The following is a 24230-nucleotide window of genomic DNA, read 5'->3' on the forward strand; positions in this document are numbered from 1 at the left end:
AAGACTAATCGAGAAGAACGATGTAGTACGTAACATGCTGAAAATCAAGTGTAGGGATTTGCATACATGCACTAATTATTTGTGGATAAATAGAAAATTTTGCATAATTGACACTTGGTAATTCACATTTAACCAGAGTGATCACCTAGGACTGATGGGTTTGCTGATCAATCAGAAAATTCTTTGAAATTATTTTCCCTCAGGAAATTGAAAACAATCAAGAGCAAATTTGCTTTATTATGGTATAACTCCATAATCTTCAACAATTCCATGGAAAAACTAACGTGCCAGAGTTTCTTTTAGTGCTTTTTTAAGTCGGGTGGGAAATAGTTTTATATAGTCTTGTTGTTGCTGTTACTGTTTTAATGAAATAGATTTGTGTACCACTCTTTATCCAAAGATCCCAGTTTAGTTCACATGTGGTCATTTTGTGTTGTAAATTAATTCCTTCCTTTGCAGACTTTGTTTATATATTTAGCAGAATTGTCATATACCTGCTTAAAATGTGTTGTAATAAACTGCTATTTTGAAATGTAGTTTTTTCCTCTTTATAGGAAGCCAGGATACATTCTGTAAGAAGAAATTTTTCTCATCCTTCTTCTATGAGTTTAAAGCCTCGTTACGCACGAAGTCCTCACTTTCATCCTAGAAAAGATTACAGATCAGATGACACAGTGCTCACTGCTCCTTCCTCTACAGACACTGTTAAATAGCACCATAGTTATACTTTATAGCGAATATGAAGGTGTGTAATTTTGTAGCTCCTAATGTATATTGAAAACTGCTAAGTCAAAATGTCCTTGCTTTTTGTAAGGTGTTTAAAGACCTTGCACTTGTAAACATAAATTGCAGGATAAAATCATGGTTACCTTTATCAATTGGTATTCTTATATGGTGACAGACTTGTAATTGAGAAATATGCAGGCTATACATGTGCTGTTTATTATGCCATTTAAAACTAGCGTATTTGTGCTGCAAACCAAACTTAAAATTCATTTTCATCTGATAGGTTACAAGAATGACTAAGTACAATATTAAAAAACGTTTTTGCTTGATGGAAAACGCATGCTATGCTGGAATCCGAATATTTTATTTAACATTTGTATTTAAGCATATTTTTGGGGTTTTTTTAATAATTTGGTGCAAATACTGTTTTACATATTGCAACTGAAATAAAATCAATCTTTTTTTTAGTTTATAAAAATTAAAAGTAGTTCCATCTGCTAATGTCCACATATTTTTTTTCTGATTTTTGTGACTGATACTGTTCTGAAGGATACAAAATACTACACACATTTTTGATACTATTTTGGATGTGCAAAAATACAAGCTTTGCATTAATAACATAATCTATTACAGTATTTGAAAACTTTCATTAAGCCTTTGTCTTCTCCCTGTGCAGGATCAAAATGAATCACTGCCTGTATCATGTCCTGAGGAGGAATACAATTATCCTCTTCACTACAAGGATTAGAATTGTTTATTCCCTGCTTTTGTTTTACAAGCTTTTTGCTGTAGTCTTTCAATTTATACTTATTCTGGCATAATAAATATGCCTGCTGTATTCAATTAGAATTGAAGCCTTTTTATCAAAGGTGAAGTCCAATTGTTTTATTTTTTTAAAAAAAAGTCAGGTAAGGATTTCATAGAGTCAGTAATACAACGTCAGCAAGGTAGCATTTAAATAAATCTTTTAAGAACTACTGATACTGTCTTAACAGCGAACTGGAAATAAACAAACATTTAAATACAACCTTATTACCTGCTTTTCCCACAGTGTACCTACCATTACACGTGGTTGGAGTTAGGATAAATTCAGACTTTTACTAAAAATTTATTTATTTTTCTAGTAACATGTTCAGTCTTGAGTCTTTAAATAGGTTTGCACCTTTATAGAACGTAAAAAGATCATATGCAAAAATAATTTATACCTTTTGTAAAAATGTTTGTGATAACCCAGCAACTATCAGATTTAAGTAGTTTTTATGTCAAGTATAAAGAACTTGAATGGTTGGGGGTTATCTGTTTAATGTTACTGTTTTTATATTTGCAGAGGTTTTAAAATATATCTGTATAAATGTGTTCACATCTATTGAAACTGCTTTATAACTGTGAAAGGATTTGCTCAGTTGTATATATCCTTGTAAACAATATAAAAGTAGCCAAGAAAAGGCCATGTGTTCTGTTACTATGGCATTATTTCTAAGTATATCATGAAACCATTGTGTATAGCTTATTTCATCCAAGCAATCAGGATCAGTTTTGAATCTTTTGCTTGGGTTCCCATTTTTACTTCGTGTATTAGACTAAAAAAAGCATAATTTTCTGAAAATATTTCAAAATTGAGATGTCCAAAGAATGTCTGGCATTTAGAACTGCAATTTAGAAAACAATGTCATTCATACTTGAAATCCTTTGTTCTTACTGCTTGCGTTACGGAGTTATTGATATTTATATCAGGTTAAATAATACCCAAGACTTTCCATTTTAGTTAATTCATTTAAGAGAGCAATATAAACATCAGGATTAGATTTTTTTATCCCTGTTTGGCGAAGAGTAACTCAATACACACAAGTATAGTAATATAAAGAAATGTCTAATGCATAAACAGGTCCCTCCCTCATACCTAATTCTAAGGGGTTATAACAGAAGTAAGAAAGCTGTCTTCTACCCTTTGTATCTGAGGGCTGTTATCAATCCTTTTGAAATGCATGGATTTTTTTTTAATGCAACATTACATTATAGAATTTGGGCTAATACCTGGTCAACCATATTATCTTGAAGGCTAGTTGAATCTAATCTATTCCTTCCCCCGTATTATGTTTCTCCATAGAAAAAAATAACTCCTGAGTCTAGTGTACTTATTAATTCACCTCATTTATATATTGAGGGTTAGCAAGCAAACATTAACAACACCCCTCTGTGTTACAATCCTGATTTTAAAACTTTTATTTGGGATACATGAGAGAATCATATTTGCCATAGATTTAGAGATTGAATGAATTATTTAAGTAATGTTTATGATCATAACTCCAAACGTATTTTAAGAAATAAGTGAAGAACTACCATAATGTTAATTAAAACAGGACTTTTCCTATGACTGTTTTGAAATGTTCGAAAAATGTGAACACCAAATTGTTATTTGTGCTAGTGAACTGGGGAAAATTCACTTTAATCATCACATTGTCATTTGACATATCACTTTGCTATTTCTTTATGCTTTTTAACATACTCTATAATCCATGTAACAAAATAAACTACTCAACAAACTGCATTCTACTAATAAGATAGACAAAAGTAACAGAACACATGGCTTTGCATACAGACTTTCTACCTGTATTTTAGTATAGTTTTACAATGTAAGTTTATTGTAATATGTGTTAGTGTAAATGTTAGGGTAAAATGGTAGTTTTGGGACGCTCATACGGCACCAGCTTTTTAAGAAATGTAAATGTCACAAGCAAGATATTTGAAGAGATACGTATACAAATATACTAAGACACTAGATTTTTTAAATACACGGTAATTCCATATTACTGTGGAGCTCTGATTTTGAACAATGCTACAAAGTATAGCAGAAGAGTATTATTTTGTTTTGGGCGTCATTATTGGACAGTGTCGATCAGAGCTTTTGGTGTGATAACAAAACATAGCTGTAAAATGGCACTTGAAAGCAGGATGTATCGTGGGGTATTCTTTAACATATTTTCAAAGGAATGTAAGAGTTTACTTTTGCCATGGTAATAAGGAGTAGTTCATAAAAATGCTGATCATAAGTAGAATGTTTTTGCATTGTCATACAATTCTAGCTAAATTAACAAGGTACCAACATGGCTCCTTATGCATTTACTATAGTTCCTGCAACCTTAAGTAAGTTAAGATAAATGTACAGAAAGATGTTTTATCAATAATTTTATAGTACTTCAAAGTTTTACAGATTTGTTCTCTAGTCATTTTTTGTTTCAGCTATGGGTATAATCCAGTCACACTGAAGGATTCTGTTAGGCTCAGTAGAGCCTTGATTTACACAAATCCCAAACAAGCATGAGGCAAGGAAGCAGCGTTGTAGGCCTATGTATGGACTTTCCATTCAACCTAATGCCTTTTGCACAACCTCTATACACACAATGGAGAAAGCATGTCTCTATGAACTATTTGTGCAGGGCTGCTAGGCCCACCCTGGACTGGATTCTGCCATGAATGTATGATATACAGTAACAATATTGGTTCCTGTAGCTTGTACCATTTTTAAGAAGCCAATGGCTTTGTAACAAAAGTTTCATCTAAATAAAGTATTCTTTATCTACTATTGGTAATGCATATTTATTTTTTAGAAAATAATAGAGACAGCAAAATAAAAGCAAGTTAGGGGGGTTTCATATAACACCTTATCATCAAGAAACAGAATCCTGGATAGAACTATTTTGAAGGTGTCGGGTCATGGAATAGTTTAGATCTTAATTATTCCAATTCAGGGGTATCCTAGAGGGAGGACAAGGAGGGGGGTCATTGCTCCCCTTCTGGTGTTTCAGACCACATGGCCACATTAACTCTACCTGTGTATTGAGCAGCTATTGTTATAAGCAATAAACTGGGCAATGTGTTGCTGTTTGATCTTAGTTGCTGCTGCTGTAGTAATAGGATGTAAAACGAAATTAACCACAAAACATAGATCCTTAAAATACCTCCCCCCCCCCCCACCGTTTAATCTTGAACAGAATTTCCAAGAGTAAGCCTTTAAACCTAGCTGAGAAACTCCTCAAATAATTTTGCCCCTTTCCATGTGAAATGGCTCGCAGCTCCGCTTGTATTCTATGGACAAAATTAATGGAATGCAGTATAAGACCAGGTGCCCCTCCAGTTGTGCTATTGGATGCATGCCTTTAATTTGTTTCTGACCCAGCTACGTGAGAAGTTGAGGCAGCTGTGCACAGGAGGTCCTGGGTCCCCAGCGATACATAGGAAAGGTGCTCAGCCTACAAGAATCCTCATCCGGTGTACCCAGTGACTCTAGTAGTTATCCTGACTCCAAGGAGCCTTCCACTAGCAAGTGAGGTGTTGTAGGCAAGGTGCAATAATGGCAAAATGCAATATCTAGACAGCATTTTGGCTCCTCGGGTACAACAGAAGAACTGGCTTTATGTTTGAGGGCAGTTGGTTCATCAACAAACATATGGGGCATTTTGAATTGTTTTAAATATGGTTTTTAATGCTGTAACCCACCCATCTGTTGTATGTGCAGCCTTTGAAACCTTCAGCACGTTCCTTGAGAGGGCAGTGGGACACCCAACAGGTCACCCACTGCCTGGACATTTTTTGTTTGTTTGCGGGAGCTGGTGGATCCAGGGGCTGCTGGCGGCCTTCAAGTGGCTATATGACGACTTAAGAGGTAGGTCCTCGCTGCCCACAAAAAAGCTTAAGGGTCTTCAGGTAAGCTCATTTATTTGGGCCTCTGGGTAGACTCTGGTAGCTTCCTCAATCCCTTCCACTCCTGTTTGCCATGGTGGCGTTTAATGCTGTACATCTCCCATGGGTGCTTCCCAGCCGACTGGCAGCAAGAAACATCCCAGCAGCAAGGGCTGATGGAATGCAGACCAGATCTTTGCCCTCCTGCCATGCCAACCCTGCTTATCTGCTGTAAAACCAAAATTAAGTGGCCTGTTTCAGCCCACAACTGCCTATTCATTGTGCTTATTTCCACTGCTCCAACGAGCCTGGTACAGAATGATAAACTGATGGAGCAACATGAGATTTTTAAAATCTCAATTTGACATGAAGACCAGGAACTAAAAATAACCCCTGCATGACTAAGCATTTTTGTTGTTGTTTAGTCGTGTCCGACTCTTCGTGACTCCATGGACCAGAGCACACCAGGCACACCTGTCTTCCACTGCCTCCCGCAGTTTGGTCAAACTCATGTTAATAGATTCGAGAACACTGTCCAACCATCTTGTCCTCCGTCGTCCCCTTCTCCTTCTGCCCTCAATCTTTCCCAACATCGGGGTCTTTTCCAGGGAGTCTTCTCTTCTCATGAGGTGGCCAAGGTATTGGAGCCTCAGCTTCAGGATCTGTCCTTCCAGGGAGCACTCAGGGCTGATTTCCTTCAGAATGGAGAGGTTTGATCTTCTTGCAGTCCATGGGACTCTCAAGAGTCTTCTCCAGCACCATAATTCAAAAGCATCAATTCTTCGGCGATCAGCCTTCTTTATGGTCCAGCTCTCACTTCCATACATCACTACTGGGAAAACCATAGCTTTCACTATACGGACCTTTGTTGGCAAGGTGATGTCTGCTTTTTAAGATGCTGTCTAGGTTTGTCATTGCTTTTCTCCCAAGAAGCAGGCATCTTTTAATTTCGTGACTGCTGTCGCCATCTGCAGTGATCATGGAGCCCAAGAAAGTAAAATCTCTCACTGCCTCCATTTCTTCACCCTCTATTTGCCAGGAGATGATGGGACCAGTGGCCATGATCTTCGTTTTTTTGATGTTGAGCTTCTATGGGAAATTTGGGCTGTTTTGTCTTATACAGCTGCCCCCAGTGCCTTTATCTCTGCAAGTCTAAAGAGAGAGATAAAAAATTCAAAACAGTGTTAACTAATATGAATAATTTAATAATAATTTTATTCTTTATACCTATAACTATAAATGTGTTGTCTTACTCTCAAGGAAACTTAAATAAGCTGTATAAAGAAATCATTCATAGACAGGTCAAAGTTGAAGCAGTACATTGACTTGTAAGCGCTGGGATCATATAATCAGAATTGTAGAGTTGGAAGGGACCTTTAGGGTCATCTAGTCCAACCCCTTGCAATGTCGAAATCTCTAATGCTAGCTGCCAACTTACAGGGGGCTTAAGACGCCTTTGAACAATGCAGTTGATAAGATTGTGGTTTAGCTAGGCTGCATGCCCTGAAGAAATTAAAACAAATACAGTGGTACCTCGGGTTAAGTACTTAATTCGTTCCAGAGGTCCGTTCTTAACCTGACACTGTTCTTAACCTGAAGCACCACTTTAGCTAATGGGGCCTCCTGCTGCTGCCACGCTGCCGCCGCGTGATTTCTGTTCTCATCCTGAAGCAAAGTTCTTAACCCAAGGTATTCTTTCTGGGTTAGCAGAGTCTGTAACCTGAAGCGTATGTACGTAACCTGAAGCGTATGTAACCCGAGGTACCACTGTATAAGCAACTAGTTGAAAATCCACTCCTTTGCTCTTTGTTTGCAAAAAGCCCCTAAAAGAGAAGTTTTAAGAATTAACAGAAGCTTAACAGAAAGATTGCCATAGAGCTCTTTCTTGTATAATGTGAATCAAATGCCTCCTCTGGGTTTGCTATGATGTATATTTCATACTGTTTCTATATGGGACCTATCAAAAGCAGAGAAGGTGCTTTTTCATATTTTTTAACTTACTAAGTTAATTACTCCAAATACAATTTGTACTGCTCTCTAGCCAAGAGAATCTTTTGCTATTGTGTGCATTTCCCCCCCAGCTGTCCTGTGCGAAGGAAGTCGGATCCAAACTCACATTTAAAACAAGAGTCTGAACTGCTTTTCATTTACTTTGCTCCCCTTTGAGATGCCAGAAGCAATTTCCTCTTGAAGTTGACTTCCTTTCTGGAAACGATTTTGTCTCAAACCATGTTGAGGCTCTCTGGTCCCATTATCTGACTGACTTGCTCTTTTTTTGTTCCCTTTTCTTTGCTACTGCAGCAAAACAGACCTTCTGGCTGCAAGGGAATCACACTGAAGTTTTGCAGGAACTTTTTATTTGGGTTGTTTTCTCACATCATTATCAGCCAGCCAAGAGGGACAGACAAAGCACTCATTGGTGCCCTCTGCAACAGAACACTGCTAGCGGGGGCTGGCTGTAAATTGACGTGGCATGGAAAATCTCTGCTAAGTTTGTAACACTTTGGATGTTCCTGCAAGAGCAGTAACACTCTTGCCCAGGAGGACTTCGTCGCCTGAAAGCATAAAGGGTTATACGCCTGGGTGTAACTATGGCTGGAAAATTCCTCCTGTTTCTAACTTGGGACTTGAAGATTCTTTTTTCTTTGGTGTTGTGGCTAGCAGTAAACAGCATCTAAAACTTGGAGATTCCTTCCTCTTCTTTTTTTTCTCTCCAATCAGAGGGAAACAGATTTTGTGGCATTCTCCATTTCTACCTCCACCCTTTTTGCACCTTCCTCCTCCCTGCCGGCTGTGACCATGGGGTGCGGACTCAGAAAACTAGAAGACCCAGATGATAGCAGCCCTGGAAAAATATTTTCAACGCTAAAGAGACCGCAAGTGGAAACAAAGACGGACTCTGCTTATGAGTACATATTGCTTGATTTTACTTTGGAAGGTAGGTATCTTGTTTCAGCAGTACTCTGTGCCAAAGGCTTAAACGGGCAAAAGTTTTCCTTATTTTATTTCTTTGGGTTAGATACGGGGAAACTAATTCACGGGAATCTTTCAACACCAGTCACTGTTAATCATTAGGCTAATGGTTTAGAAATGTGTTAAATTGTGCGTATGAATGCCAGAAAAAAATGTGTATGCACGTAACAGTTAGCGCATTGGTGCCTCTGTTCAGAAAAAAAGGTCTTTTTCCAAATCTGTGCATAGCCGAAAGCCAGTTTCTGTCAGTATCGGCAGTTCTGTTAAACTTGACAGTAAGCACTACTTAAGAGCACTTCTACAGTGGAAAATACCTTTTAGCTTCCTATTCTTTGTTTCATGTTCTGTTTTGTTTTTGTAGCTCAGGCATGGAAGGAAAACTGAATGTTGTGCAGTTAAAAGGCAGACAGTGTGGGTCTACTTCCCTCTTTTGTAGGGTTTTTCTTGTTTCTAACCGACTCCCTGTCCCAGAAAGTTGAAAACATAAACAACCGACCCCAGACGGCTTCTCATTAAAAACAGGCAGTTCTATTCAGCTGTACAGTAGTTGCTTCAGGGACTCATAAGTTTTGCTGAAACGTTTTGGTGTAGCTTCTCCATGGCTATACAGCACTTCTTGTGGGTAGCTGATACTAGTTTTAAATGCTATGGTTGCAGTAGCCAGAATATATTAATGCAGATTACAAGTATAGATTTCATGAAGATTGTTGTGCAGGACACATTTTAGTCCATTACCTGCATTTTTGGCTTTTCATTCTGTATACAATTCATTCATTTCTCTTTGGGTGAAGCAAAACTTCTTTGTGTGGATAAACGGTAGCAACAACGACAACATACTTTTGAGTCTCATGCTGGGTTACCTAATACATAAGCGATATACCGGTCTATAAGTTTAAATTGGCAATTGATTTAATGCATTCTAGATTTTGTTTGCAGCTTTTGTTTTGCTACATGGTAGGTAGCATTTTGAGTTGCCTAGCTTTGACGTTCCTGAAAGTAGTCTGATGGTGGTTATTTCTTGTGAAAAACAATTATTTTTCATTAAAACATATGTTTTAGCAACTGATCGCAAGGAGGAGGGGAGGTATCTTCACATCACTGCAGTGTTCCATGACATATACCAAAAAAAGTCAGGGTTCGAGCCAGAATTTCTGTTTTGCAAATGGAAAGACTCTATTCGTGGAAAGGGTTGCAATCCAGCAGAGACTCCTTCTGGTAATCAGAAGGTGGTAATCAGGCCCAGGAACTGGCCTGGTGGGGGGCAAATGTTAAGCCCCAAAGAACCCACTGGGGCTGCCAACAGGCGCTGGCATCTTCCTTCTACTTTTTCACTACCAGGGCAACCCACCATTTTCTTTTCCCCAGAATGCTTCTGAGCATAGATGGCTGCAGCCTTGGGCGGCGCTCTGCTTCAAAGAAATAAAGATGTTGGTGACCAGTCATCCCTCGCAGCTGTTCTGGATCCCAATATTTCCCCCAACACATCAGCTGTGTCCTCTGAGCTGGATTGCCTCTGTCCTATCCCAGCCATTGCAACAGGAGCCTCCGCTGAATTGCAAACACTTCTGCAAACAGGAGTCCTTCCTGTTTACAGAAATCTGGGACTCCTGTGCACCACCTGGCGAGCTTATTACGGAGGATCTTGCCAGCATCATGGATGTTTTGTGTGTGTATGTCCCGGAGGGCATCATGCCCAGATCCCCCCCAGAACTGGTGCCAACCCTGGAAGCAATTTTCACAAATTCATCCTTCCTCTCCACCACCTCCCACACTGTTCTGGAGCAAACCCCCCTCCCCCGCTTGACCCTCTGGAGCAGATTTTCAGGGAGAAGGAGAGATCTGTCGAAACCCATTTTCCACAAGCAGCGCTGTGAGCGGAGTTCCCGCTGCAGCAACTCTGAATCTAATCTGTCAGCAATATTGTGCTTAAATACTTTCCTGTTGTTAAATTCGCAAACCCTTCAATGAACACGATCTGAATGTTTAGATGCACTCAGCTAGTTTTCTGTACAGTGGTACCTCGGGTTACATACGCTTCAGGTTACAGACTCCGCTAACCCAGAAGTAGTGCTCCAGGTTAAGAACTTTGCTTCAGGATGAGAACAGAAATCGTGCTCCGGCGGTGCAGCAGCAGCAGGAGGCCCCATTAGCTCAAGTGGTGCTTCAGGTTAAGAACTGTTTCAGGTTAAGGACGGACCTCCGGAACAAATTAAGTGCTTAACCCGAGGTACCACTGTAATCTCATTAGGATTTCAGCAAAGACACAAGATCCCTTTTACTTGCAGTCTGATACAGTGATGCATATTTACTCAAATGTAAGGCTCACATTCAAAGGGACGTGGGTGGCGCTGTGGTCTAAACCACTGAGCCTAGGGCTTGCTGAACAGAAGGTCGGCGATTCGAATCCCCACGACGGGGTGAGCTCCCGTTGCTCAGTCCCAGCTCCTGCCAACCTAGCAGTTCAAAAGCACGTCAAAGAGCAAACAGATAAATAGGTACCGCTCCAGCGGGAAGGTAAACGGCGTTTCCGTGCGCTGCTCTGCTTCGCCAGAAGCGGCTTAGTCATGCTGGCCACATGACCTGGAAAAACTGTCTGCGGACGAACACCGGCTCCCTCGGCCTGTAAAGCGAGATGAGCGCTGCAACCCCAGAGTCATTCGCGACTGGACTTAACTGTCAGGGGTCCTTTACCTTTTTAAGGCTCACGTTCAGGCAAGTATTATTGCAGCCATAATCACCTAATTATGGATGTCATCCTAATCCTAAAAGTTCGTAATGATGTGTCTGTCTGCAGCTCAGAGGCAAGAGCAACATCTCAGCAGTTCCATGGTACAATTACTGCTTCTAACGTTCTTGTTGCAGTCTTTAGAACACTTAATCTTATGTTTTCGTTTGCTATCTTAGCAAAATTTTGGAGCTGGCTATAGGTCACCTTGTGCAGCTAGGATTGACGTGTGTGTGTGTGTGTGTGTGTGTGTAACAAACAATGCCATCTAAATATGACACCTACATGTAAACACTGTACAAAACCAAGAAAACAGACACTTAATGTTTGGAATAATTCATCTACCTTACATGAACATTCCCAACAAGCTTCAGCCACATGATACAGCTATAACATTGTACCATTTATGTGTGAATATGTTACTGAATATATTAACTGGTGAATGCCTAAAGGGAGTAATTATATTGTACTATTTTATGGATATAGTTGGGTACAGGCCTGCATTGTCCTGTACTGCATATTTTAATGCGTAATCTGAAAATGTATTTACGTATTTAAAAATCTATTTATAGATTACCCTTTCGGGAATAGTTGATTGATACATCTGGCATACACATATTTGTTTAGTTCTGGTTCCTCCCTAAATACTGACTGAAAATTAATTTATAGACTCTGCATGTCATTTAAGTACAAAGTTTTCATTTCATTTCATTTTTTATTTTTGTTTGCCTTTTGTCCATCCCAGGGGAGAAAGTTACTTCTAGCATAACAGAGTTCGCCTAACAGTGGTTTGCCTTAAAAAGTTGATGTCTGTAATCTGTTGTTTTATATCTGTGTTATTGGGATTCAACATTATTTTGTTTTCCAAATTCTGTGGGCCACCTTGAAAGCTCTCTGTCCTGAAAGGAAGCTTAGAATATAACTATACAGAATCAGTTCAGTCCCCAAAACAAATGTGAGCAAACCGATGAAAAAATGCTGCCATCTGAGCTCGTCTAATTTTGCAATTTCCATTGGCTGAAATTATGGTTCAGAGCAACCGATAACTCTATGGTGCAGAATCTAATATTGAGCAGGAATTCCACCTGCTGAAAATCTCAGCTTTTTCCTTCGTATTTACTTTTAATAGATACAAGTTCCTAGCTCCCACTGATGCAAAAATAGGTTCGACAATATGTGAACAATGCCTGATGAAATCTAAAAAGCCATGGGACAGGTTAAGTAGGATTTGTAGGGGACAAGGCCTTGGTGCCTTATCCAACTCCTTAGCCCTGCCCACGAGTAGCAAAATCAAAATAAATTGTGCCAGGTAAAAACCTACCTACAAATGTGTGTGGTTTATATAGGTCAGAGAACGTAGCTATCTTGATGTATAGAGTTTGTGTTTCTTAAATAAAGGTTTTTAGTATAGACTATATCCAACCCTCAATCTGTCCTGTAGCCATAATAGCTACTATTTTAATTTTTATAGCTTTCTCCCTGCACCTGTTGTTGTAACCACTAATCCTTCCAGCTTCTCTGAGTCAGTGGTGTGATATAGAGCCATAAGCAGAACAGCCAAGCTGTTTTAATTTTTCCTGTTAGCAGATACCCACAGCGAAACCTCACATTGCAGCTTAAATTTTATATACAGTATATATATAAAAGCTACTGTTTCTGTCCAGTGCCGTTGGAAGTCACTGAAATGTTTGTGTAATTGAAATCCCTTTAGCTTCCTCAAATCCAGAGGCGATCAAGATCAGCTCTGTGCTGGAAATTGCAAAAAAGGTGGAGGAATATTATACGAAAGGCTATGTGGTAGGAGCTATTCACCCTGTTTTACTGTCAATTGGACGAAGAAGACATTTCCCAGCAAGTCACATTTATCGAGTCGTACTACTGCGTCTCAAACTGAGGTATGCACCATAGTAAATAAGTGTTTCTATTATTGTTTAATGTATTTATATCCTGTCTTTCTCCCAAAGAGATATGAGAAACAGAGAGCCAGGCCATAAATACTTGGTCTCAAAAGGTAATTCATTTGCGTTCCAAGTAACACATTTGGGCGACTTTGTAATCAGGCCTCCATGGAGCATTAGCCAAACAAAAGAGTTGCCAAGACTGAATTCATAATATTTTGGAACGAAGGAAGTTGTGCGTGCTGGCATTTTGTACAAGATACATCAGACTGTAACAAAGGCTGCTTTCTTTCTGTCTCCAGCCAAAAGCATCAAGCATCCAGAGGACAGAGACAACCCAGACTCGTGATTGAGGAGTGTCCTTTGACATATGAAACGCTAACAAATGAGGTGGTAAAAGGACTGTTGGAAAAGGTAGGACGGTCTTAACAATTTCTCCTTGTTAAAGCCAACGGGGTAGAGGGGCAGGATAATAATAATAATAATAATAATAATAATAATAATAATAATAATAATATTTTATTTATACCCCGCCCTCCCCATCCAAGACCGGGCTCAGGGCGGCTAACAACCATTAATAAAAACAAGTTGATTAAAATACAATTTAAAAGATTAAGATACAACATTAAAACATTAGGGTGCAATCTCTTCATAGGAGGAGAAAGGAAAAAGAAAGACGGGGAGGGAATAAAACTGATTCCAAGCCAAAGACCAGGTGGAACAACTCTATCTTACAGGCCCTGCGGAAAGAAATCAGATCCCGCAGGGCCCTGGTCTCATGAGACAGAGCTTTCCACCAGGCTGGAGCAAGTGTTGAAAAGGCCCTGGCTCTGGTTGAAGCCAATCTAACTTCCTTAGGGCCCGGGACCTCTAGAGTGTTACTATATATGGACCTTAAGGTCCTCCGTGGGGCATACCAGGAGAGGCGGTCCGGGGGCGGGGCCAAGATGGCGACGAAGTAAGACGCACTTGCCGGAGCTCCCCTTTTCAGTTCATGCTGTAAGTTACTCTGCTCCTATTTTTTTCTCGAGAAGTTGGCACGATAATGGTTTGATGTTAACGCCAGGAACTCACCCTGTGGAAGCTGCAATCTCAGCGCCATAAATCTCCTTAATGAGCTTCACTAACAACCTGATTAGCTGTAACTTGGGCAGCCACCGGCCGCGCTTCCCTGGCCTTCCACTAGCTTTTGCTTGGCCTTTGAAGGACTCTTAGATAACCGAGCCGCTCTAGGGGTCCAGCATGACGAACCTAAAACGTGGCCGTACCTCTTCTGTGGAAGACCTTTCTTTTAATGCCTTAGAACCTATGTCTAAGATCTCGAAACCTACTGGACTGGATTTACCACCTAAGACCTTAGAGCCTTCTATTTCATCATTGGAGGAGTTTTTCTGCAATCTTGTGCCTCCTTCGCCTGTTACCTTTAAGCAGTTAGATTGCCTACATGATCCTGCAATGACTTCAAACAACCTTTTAAATACTTCCAAGCAGGTAGATTGTCCGTATGACCTCGCAACGACTTCAAATACTCCCTTGCCAGGAGACAAACCGCTGTTGGATATAACCTCCAGCCCAGTCGGCCTCTCTCCCCACTCTGACTCTCACTGTAAATCTTTATGCGATATAGTACACTCAGTGGAGCTGAGGACTTTGCAGAAATATTGCCTGCACTTGGCTGACGAAATAAAGGTACTATCAGCTTCCGTCAATATGTTAGAGGGAAAACTAAATGCTTTCACCAAAACCCCTACCTCGATTTTGAATCCGCCATCAAATCACCAGGGACCTGATAATCATCAGACACAGAGCCCAAGTAGGGGGCAGCAGCTAGTAAACCTCCAACTCACCCCTAACAATATATGCCTGAACATCGCTCACTCCTGCTTCCCCTACTATGCCTGGAGAAATTGTAAAGCTGCTGTGATCTCTCTGCGAATGTTGACCAGGTCCTACTTGGCCCAGGGTGATCTCCTATCATTAGAATGGCTGCCAGAGACTCCAAAATTTAAGCGCTTGTTGCTCAAGTTCAATTCTCCCAGGCTTCCTGCACTTTTGAGCAAACTTCAAAATCGCCTCAATTGGTATGGAATCTTCCCACAAAGATGCTTCTTTAACAACTGTAGGGGCATTATTGGGAAAACCCCAAACTCAGCAAATTTGGTTAGCCGGCCTACAAGGAGGATTGAGGATCATGACCGGAATTTGCAGCAACGGTCCCTCCCTATGAACCCCTCCCCACGATTTACTAGCCGACCATCACACCGGCAAGAAGGGACTGCCTTAAGGGGTAGAGCTCTGACGGGTCCAGCCTTGGCCATTATAGATGCACCTAAAGATTGCCAAACACAAGCCCATGTGGACCCCCCTGCAGCGATAACGATCTCCAATCCTCAAAATGGCTGCATTCCTTGTGCTGATACCATGACGATGCAAGAGATACGGGGAGATCCAGTAGCCCTCTGGACAAACACTGAGGCAGTGGCAAGGCTAAACAAGCTGCTGGAAGCTAACCGAAAAGGATGTCTTTCTTCTGTCTTACATAGTGCTTTCCCATCAACAAGCCTCGATCCTCAAGGCACGACTCCTGTAACTACAGAGCAGATGGCAAACGACGAGTCTATGGACTTGTCGGTTAGTAACACCCCTTCGCATCAAGATTTTCCTTTACAGCGATCTATAAATTTGCCCCAGCCACTGGCCGCTCCTGTGCCATGTGATAACTTGAACCTGAAACGCAAACAATCAAAAATCACTGCTTTTTTTCACCCTACTGCCCCTTCACGCAGCGTGCACCCCCATTTGGACTCTTCAGGATTAACCACGCAAGAGAAATCATGACTTGAGGGAATCACAAAGCGGCCTCTTACACTACTATCATGGAATGTGGCTGGTATTAAATCCAAACTGACAGACCCATCATTTGTTGCCTATATAAATGGCAGCCATATCCTTCTATTCCAAGAGTCATGGGCCTGTGAGGACTTCTATCTATCAGGATACAAGGGCTTCTATCTGAACGCCACGCAGAATCCGTTATCACATGGTAGACCGCAAGGAGGCCTGGCTACTTTTGTTTCCCTAGCCATAAATCTTCAGGCCGAAAAAATCGACATCCAGTCGTCACTTATGTTGGTTATAAAGCTGCAAACAGCAGAGGAAACGATAGTAGTGATCAACATCTACTTATGCCCAACTCATAAGAGAAATTTGGTTGATTTGAGATGGCAGGAAATCCAAGTGACATTGGAAATGCTTTTTGACAAATACCCAGAAGCCACTTTTTTGCTGGCGGGAGATTTTAATGGACGCCTGTCACATACTGACCAAATCTTATTCTCTAAATTTAACAAGTGCCCTTCTCCACCTCTTATGACTACAGACCTTTTACCAAGGAAATTCAAAGATAACATAGCCACTTACGCAGGTTTTAAATGCAGGCAAACCTTGCTGGCCCTCAATTTCCTTCTGCTAAATGGGGCAGTCAGCTCGGACTACCCTGCTGAATTCACCTATTGGTCAGGCTCACGTGCATCCACCATTGATTTTGTATGGATATCTCCCGACCTTACCCCTAAAATATCCAGCTTTAAGGTGGCTACAAGATTGGAGAGTGATCACTTCCCTCTAGAAATTTCTTTGACTCTGGCCGACGAACTTGATAGGCACTCCTTTGTGCACCTATCAAATGATCATCTGGAGATAAGACCTACAGCCCTTAAATGGACCTCCAACTCGGCCCAGCAGTTGAACGAACTTCTCTGGTCTGATCAGCTCCAAATAAAAAGGGCTTCCCTTATGCAGGCGGATGAGCCTCTACCAATATATGATGATTTAGTAGAACTTCTAAAACCAACACTAGCTCGGCCCCCCACAAAGCGCGGTAAACAGTTTTTCCACAAAAAATGGTTCGATGAGGAATGCAAAAACTTCAAGAATCATCTGTACAATGAATGGCTGGCATACAGAGCATCAAATGACCCCATGCCAAATAACCGCCTTATCACCCTCAGGAGAAGTTACAAAGCCCTATTAAAGGAAAAGAAGCTCGAGGCAGAAAGAAACAATTGGAACAACCTCTTGATAGCTGCAGAGAATAGAAATCCAGCCCCCTTTTGGCAGTTAATCTCTAGATACCTGGGTAGGCCGCTTGCAAGAATAGAACCCCACATCTCAGCGGACACTTGGGAAAGATACTTCGCCGATCTGTATGCAGCCCATGATGCCTGCGGAGACACGGTGGAGCCGGAAGCACTGCCCGATTGGGACCCAGTTACATGCCCTGAAGTTGAAACTCTCATAGATCGATTTAAAGCAGGCAAGGCCCCCGGTGACGACCTTATATCCATTGATGCCATCAAAGCAAATAAAGATTGGTGGACCCCACTTCTAGCAGCACTTTATACGCATATAAACAAAACAGCAAAATTTCCCTCAAGCTGGAGCTCTGCGTTGATTGTATTAATACATAAGAAAGGCCCACGTACAGAGCCGAGCAACTTTAGGCCAATCAGCTTGCTAAATGTTATTGGGAAGATTTACTCGGGGTACCTGCTAAACAAACTATCGAAATGGATGGAGGATGACAATATCATTGCCGATGAACAGGCGGGTTTTCGCCCTGGAAGATCTACCATAGATCAAATATTAACCTTGAATCACCTGGCGGAAAAGTATGCCGGCAAAGCCCCAAAGGTCCTTCATGTGGCTTTTATTGACCTTAAGCAGGCATTTGATCGAATCTCTAGAAAGCAGCTATGGTCAAAACTGGCCGCTACAAAGATCGATCGTCGTCTCCTTCATCTGATTATCAGCCTCCATACAAACACCTTTCTGAGAATCAGGCTTGACAATAAAGGCCTAGTCTCCAACCCTGTTACCACCACTAGAGGGGTAAGACAGGGTTGTTTATTGGCCCCAGCATTGTTTAACTTTTACATTAATTCACTGGTGACTCACATGGCCAATGATGCATTCCACCCCCCCAAATTAGCAGGCCGATCTCTGAATGTTCTTCTGTATGCGGATGATGCCGCACTTCTTGCCAGATCCCCTATTGGACTGAGGAGAATGTTGCAAGCTCTACATGAATACTGTGACCAGCATGAGCTCCAACCCAACTATGCTAAGACCAAGATCATGGTCTTCTCTGCCCGACCGAGAATCCATCGATGGTCGATGAACGGGATCCCCCTAGAGCAGGTTAACTGCTTTAAATATCTGGGACAAGTAATACGGTCAAATAGGTCTTTTCTGGCCCATAGAGACTATATAACAACTAATGCATCTAAAGCAGCCATCCAGATTAGATCTCTATATGCTAAGAATCAGGCTCAATCAGTGAAGATAGCTCTGAGACTCTTTCAAATGAAAGTCCTCCCCCTTCTTTTGGTGGGCATCTCTTTAGGCTCCCGTAGGGATTTTTTGAAACTAGATTCTATTCAGACGCGATTCCTTAGAGCCATCCTTAGGATTCCCCCCTCAGTAGCGGGTGCGGTTATGAGATTAGAGGTCGGCTGGCAAGCTCTACGGTACGTGGCCTTGAAGACGAAGCTCTGGCTATGGCTCAAGCTTTGTTTTAAACCAGTGGGTATTGCCCCCTTGATATTGAGGGACGATTTCCAATCATCGTGGGAAAGGGAGGTCATTAATGAGGTTCAATCCTGCGGATTGTCTCACCTTTACTTTGAGTCTATGACGTATAATCAAGCTAGAGCTGTGATTTCCCGGAGACTGAGTGACATTGCCAGGCAAGAGGACAGAGCCCAGGTAAAACCAGGGATGTTCCTAGGGGACCAGATTTACCGGACCATACCAGCTCCCTACCTTGCAGAAATCCACTATGTGGAATACCGAAGACTTTTTACAGCGGCTAGATTAAATGTCCTTGACTCTGCGATATTGTGGGGAAGGTACAGGGGAGTACCATATGCCCAGAGAACCTGTCATTGTGCCATGGGTGTGGTTGAGTCCACCGAACACATTCTCTTGACTTGCCCTTCTTATGCAGAGCTTAGACAAAATTTTATAGCCCCACTTCTATGTCAATTTAGCTCCCTACCCGGAGAAAACCAGGTTTTACGCTTGCTAAATAATGTCACTGGAGCTATACCTTCCTTGGTGGCCAAATTTCTTTTTTTAGCTTTTAAGCGTCGCAAGACAATAATTGACTGTATTGATATAGGGCTATCTGCTTAACCCATTTTAGTGTTGGTTAAGTTTTTAAAATTTTTATCGATGTTTTTAACTATGTACTGACAAATGTTTCTTTTCTGACTGACGGTCGAATAAAAAGGTTGATTGATTGATTGATTGAGAGGCGGTCCCGTAGGTACAAGGGTCCTAGGCCGTGAAGGGCTTTAAAGGTCAAAACCAGCACCTTAAATCTGACCCTGTACTCCACCGGGAGCCAATGCAGCTGGAAAAGCACTGGATGAATATGCTCCCATGGCAGAGACCCCGTGAGGAGCCTCGCTGCAGCATTCTGCACCCGCTGGAGTTTCTGGGACAGCTTCAAGGGCAGCCTCGCATAGAGCGAATTACAGTAGTCAAGCCTGGAGGTGACCGTCGCATGGATCACTGTGGCCAGGTCGGGGCGGGAAAGGTAAGGGACCAACTGGGTGTGGTAAAGCAATATAGAAGCAGCAGTTGTGGAGATTGCTCTCAAACCCACTCCCCCTGCTCTCCGTTAGCCCCAGCTTCTGCCCCGGTATCTGAACAGACATGTGCTATTTTCGCACACCAGTGCGCACTTCTTTCTCCCCGCACCCATATAAGGAAAGCATCACATGCAAATGACCCCTCACAATCTTTCTAATTTCTGAATAATAATTTAGAAATGATTTTCTACACACAGCTTAATTATAACTGTATTTGTGTGTTGTATATAGATCAATGATGCTGCAAAAAGAGGAATGAAGTTTGTCGGATTCCTAACACAACCTTGTCCGAAACCGAAAATCTGCAATGGCACAAGCACAGATGGGAATGCAGAGTCCGATTCAACCCTAAGCAGAAGGAGTAGGGAACAGAGAAGACACAACACAGATGACAGTGATAAGCCCTGGAATGAAGGGACTCTGAGTGGACAGTCCTCTGAGAGTGGCATAGAGGAAGAAATCCAGCCAGACATCGGGCAGTTGCGGGAGACAGATTTTCATGATGGAAGAGAAGGCAGTCCTAGCCCAACTAAACTGAGGAAAGAAGGTACTGAAAATTGCTACAAATATAGTCTTAACTATTTCCAAGAAAGGGACATGGGTGGCGCTGTGGGTTAAACCACAGAGCCTAGGACTTGCCAATCAGAAGGTCGGTGGTTTGAATACCCACTACGGGGTGAGCTCCCATTGCTCGGTCCCTGCTCCTGCCAACCTAGCAGTTCAAAAGCACACCAAAGTGCAAGTAGATAAATAGGTACCACTCCGGCGGGAAGGTAAACGACGTTTCCGTGCACTGCTCTGGTTCACCAGAAGTGGCTTAGTCATGCTGACCACATGACCCAGAAGCTGTACGCCGGCTCCCTTGGCCAGTAAAGTGAGATGAGCGTCACAACCCCAGAGTCGTCTGTGACTGGACCTAACGGTCCGGGGTCCCTTTACCTTTTATTTCCAAGAAATGTTAAGTATCCATTTTTGGACACGATTACCATATGGACTGCTTCAAGATCTGAAGGTGCTTTTGGACCCAGCCATCCCCCCCAACATTAGCAAATAGTGATGGCAGGAGGTGATATATTGATATATTGCCCAAAACCATTTTGAAGTCCATATCGTGATACTGGTTTCATAATTTTTGTCCTGGCGATATATCGCAAATCATGGTGTGTGTGTGTGCGCGCGCTTTGCAAAAATCACAATGTGAGGAAAACCGTGACGCCAACCACCCTTAGCTCCATCCTTATTTCAGACGTCATAATGTATCAGTACATCACAATGTTTAGCTGCTGATATATCATGATGTTGAAATCCAGATATTGCCCAGCCCTACTGTTCGCCTCTACATAGTTCCATCCTTATTTCAGATATTGTGATATATCATGATGTTTAGCCGGTGCTGTTTCGCAATGTTGAAAACCAGATATCACCCAACGTGGCTTCCCAAACACAAAGCTTGCTGTGGGTAACTGAGAGGAGGAGGGGCAGGGCAATCAGCATGGCAAAGGCACAGGGTCAGGAGTGTCCGGTTGGTGGCAGCGGTGCACCTGCACTGCTCCAACCTCCCCACCTCCTTGCGCTTCTCCCTCTTAAGTTACTGGCAACAACCTCCATGATGGGAAGCCAGGTAAGCTCCACCAGCTACAATGGCCAGCTTCAACTTTTATGAGTTCCTCTTGCTGTGCAGGCTGTGCCCCTTTTAAGAGCAAGGAAATCTTATCATGCTGATCCATGGTTTTGTGACCTTTGTTATTGCAAGGTACTCCTTAAGTGCGGGTGGTGCTGTGGTCTAAACCACCAAGCCTCTTCGGCTTGCCGAGCAGAAGGTCGGTGGTTCGAATCCCTGTGACTGCGTGAGCTCCCATTGCTCTGTCCCAGCTCCTGCCAACCTAGCAGTTCGAAAGCACACCAGTGCAAGTAGATAAATAGGTACCACTGTGGTGGAAAGGTAAATGGCATTTCCATGCATTCTAGTTTCCGTCACGGTGTCCCATTGCTCCAGAAGCAGTTTAGTCATGCTGGCCACATGACCCGGAAAGCTGTCTGTGGACAAACACCGGTTCCCTCAGCCTGGAGTGAGATGAACGCCACAACCCCATAGTTGCCTTTGACTGGACTTAACCGTCCAGGGATCCTTTATCTTTACCTTCACTCTTAAGGCTGCTCTTGAAGATGAACTTCCACAACAGGGGTGGGTCCCCAACATCTGGAGAGTCACAAGTTTGCCAACCCTATGGTATAAGATAATCTAGAAGAGGCGAGGGCTTTCTTGACAATGACATTCCCATTATTGTAAGGTCCTCTCCAAAAAGGTTCACCTGGTGACAACACTGCTGTCATTTGATAGCAGGCAGCAGAATTTTTATTTGCCCATGCATTTTAATAGATTATATTAATTTAAGTGAACAAGTTTTAGTCTGTTTGAAAGTTTTTTGCTGATTTCTTGTTTTTGATGGGGTGTGGTGTGCTTTTATGCTGCACACCGCCCTGATATCTGATTGTTTATTTTTAAATAAAATAAATATTAATTTAGCCTGGAGCGCTACAAAATGCTTCAGCCCATCTGCTGATGATTGTGGCAAGAACATAGGTAACCCGTTCCAATGTAACTCCACTGAATGCTTGTGGCGTTTTGGGCCCAGCTCAACATGTTGGTGTTGACTCCACAGCCTGAAACAAACCTAATTCAGGGAACTGCCTCTCTCTGTGTGAGTCCCTTTGCCAGCTGCAGTCCTCAGAGAAAGGGTTGCTCCATATTTTCACATGATGCCGCATGCAGTCATCATCAGCTGGTCACAGGACTTTTGTTGCAGTCACCCTGAGGTTTTGGAATGTCCTCCTGAATGAGGTCAGAAATAGCGTGTCCCTGATAGCATTACAGAAAGGTTGCAAAATTCATCTATTTTGCATGGCATTGCTTCAATGAATATGATGGTCATTGGGTGTAGTCTCAATTGCTAGGATGTGGTTTTGTGAACTTGAAATTGAATTATTGGTCATTATTACATGCATGCATTAGGGACGCAGGTGGCGCTGTGGGTTTTATTAGGGATGCGGGTGGCGCTGTGGGTTAAACCACAGAGCCTAGGACTTGCTGATCGCGACGGCAGTTCGAATCCCCACGACGGGGTGAGCTCCCGTTGCTCGGTCCCTGCTCCTGCCAACCTAGCAGTTTGAAAGCACATCAAAGTGCAAGTAGATAAATAGGTACCACTCCGGCGGGAAGGTAAACGGCGTTTCCGTGCGCTGCTCTGGTTCGCCAGAAGCGGCTTAGTCATGTTGGCCACATGAGGGAGCTGTACGCCGGCTCCTTTGGCCAATAAAGCAAGATGAGCGCTGCAACCGCAGAGTCGGTCACGACTGGACCTAACGGTCAGGGGTCCCTTTACCTTTACTTTTACCTTTACCTTTATTACATGCATGCACAGTGCCCTTATCCAGAAGGTCCCCATAAACCTATGGACCTGTTTTGCCACCTCCCCAACCCCAGCTACAAATGTGGATGTGGATGGAAACAGGCATGTGGGTATGCTACACACAGCAACAGGATGGCCTTCAGTAGGAACAAGGGGTCTGTACTATGAATGGGGCAGAATTTCAATTGAATTTGCATTTAAAGGCCAACCTACTTAATTTGCAGTTACTGAAACGATGCACAAACTGAAACACGACTAGCCTGTGAGAACAGCACTTCTCCGAATTTTTCAGTGCAGTTTTCCCACCAGGAGCTGTGTGTGCATATACTGGGCTCAAGTGTGCATAAAATGCACGTGTAAGTGAAATCAACATACAAAACAATGAATTACATTAGGGGAAATTGTTTTGCAAAAAAAAAAAAGATATATTTGACAAAAATGTCTTGCGAAATGAGTATGATGAGGAATTTTTGGAAATAATGGTGGATTTTCAAAAGGAGTTGGGTTGTTTTTTGGTTTAAGTAAACTGATGTGGTATTGTGGAGTACTGAACTCAAGCTTGGGAAACTGAAAGAAACAAGAATTAACAGATTTGTGCATCCCTGGTCTGTGAGCATCCCCTTTTAGCCCCCTGAATTTCCTACAAGTTACTTGGATTGCACATTCAGCTCAAGCAAAGAGACAGGGGTGGCGTACAAAAAATATGCATTAACCTCCCGTTTCTCCTAATCACCAGTTACACCATCAGTAGGCGTGCCAGCAGGTGACATGGTGATGGTGAAACAGAACTTGGTTGACGTACGGTCCCATGTGGCTGTGCCCACATTGGAGCACAATTCAAAGTGTTGGTGCTGACCTTTAAAGCCCTAAACGGCCTCGGTCCAGTATATCTGAAGGAGCGTCTCCACCCCCATCGTTCTGTCCAGACACTGAGGTCCAGCTCCGAGGGCCTTCTGGCGGTTCCCTCACTGCGAGAGGCCAAGTTACAGGGAACCAGGCAGAGGGCCTTCTCAGTAGTGGCGCCCGCCCTGTGGAACGCCCTCCCATCAGTTGTCAAAGCGATAAACAACTACCTGACATTCAGAAGACATCTGAAGGCAGCCCTGTTCAGGGAAGTTTTTAATATGTGACATTTTAGTGTATTTTTCATCTTTGTTGGAAG

The 24230-nt window shown here is 42.5% G+C and overlaps 2 protein-coding genes across 32 annotated transcripts in view; both read left to right on the forward strand.

Moving 5' to 3' along the window:
- Positions 1–5430, forward strand: part of BOLL (boule homolog, RNA binding protein) — a 36906-nt gene extending 31476 nt beyond the window's left edge. For 14 of the 30 annotated variants that reach the window (XR_014504729.1, XR_014504730.1, XR_014504734.1 and 11 more), the window contains one exon: positions 555–4303. Coding sequence is in view for 12 of the 30 variants with exons in the window: in XM_083412559.1 (XP_083268685.1) it covers positions 555–713 (159 nt within the window). In the remaining 18 variants the exon portion in view is untranslated. Of the gene's footprint in view, positions 1–537; positions 4304–5242 lie in introns of those variants that run through there. The other 16 variants (XR_014504731.1, XR_014504732.1, XR_014504733.1 and 13 more) reach the window with 3 other exon arrangements.
- A 2205-nt stretch (positions 5431–7635) lies between these two features.
- RFTN2 (raftlin family member 2) overlaps positions 7636–24230 on the forward strand; it is a 53486-nt gene continuing 36891 nt past the window's right edge. Inside the window, exons 1-4 of one of the 2 annotated variants that reach the window (XM_083410314.1) lie at positions 7636–8344; positions 12816–12999; positions 13305–13416; positions 19890–20205. In XM_083410314.1, the coding sequence (XP_083266440.1) occupies positions 8206–8344; positions 12816–12999; positions 13305–13416; positions 19890–20205 (751 nt within the window). In that variant the 5' untranslated portion in view covers positions 7636–8205. The remainder of the gene's footprint in view (positions 8345–12815; positions 13000–13304; positions 13417–19889; positions 20206–24230) is intronic. The other variant, XM_083410315.1, reaches the window with a different exon arrangement.

This window comes from Podarcis tiliguerta (genome assembly GCF_965153285.1).
Source record: "Podarcis tiliguerta genome assembly, chromosome: 1".
Lineage (NCBI taxonomy): Eukaryota > Metazoa > Chordata > Lepidosauria > Squamata > Lacertidae > Podarcis > Podarcis tiliguerta.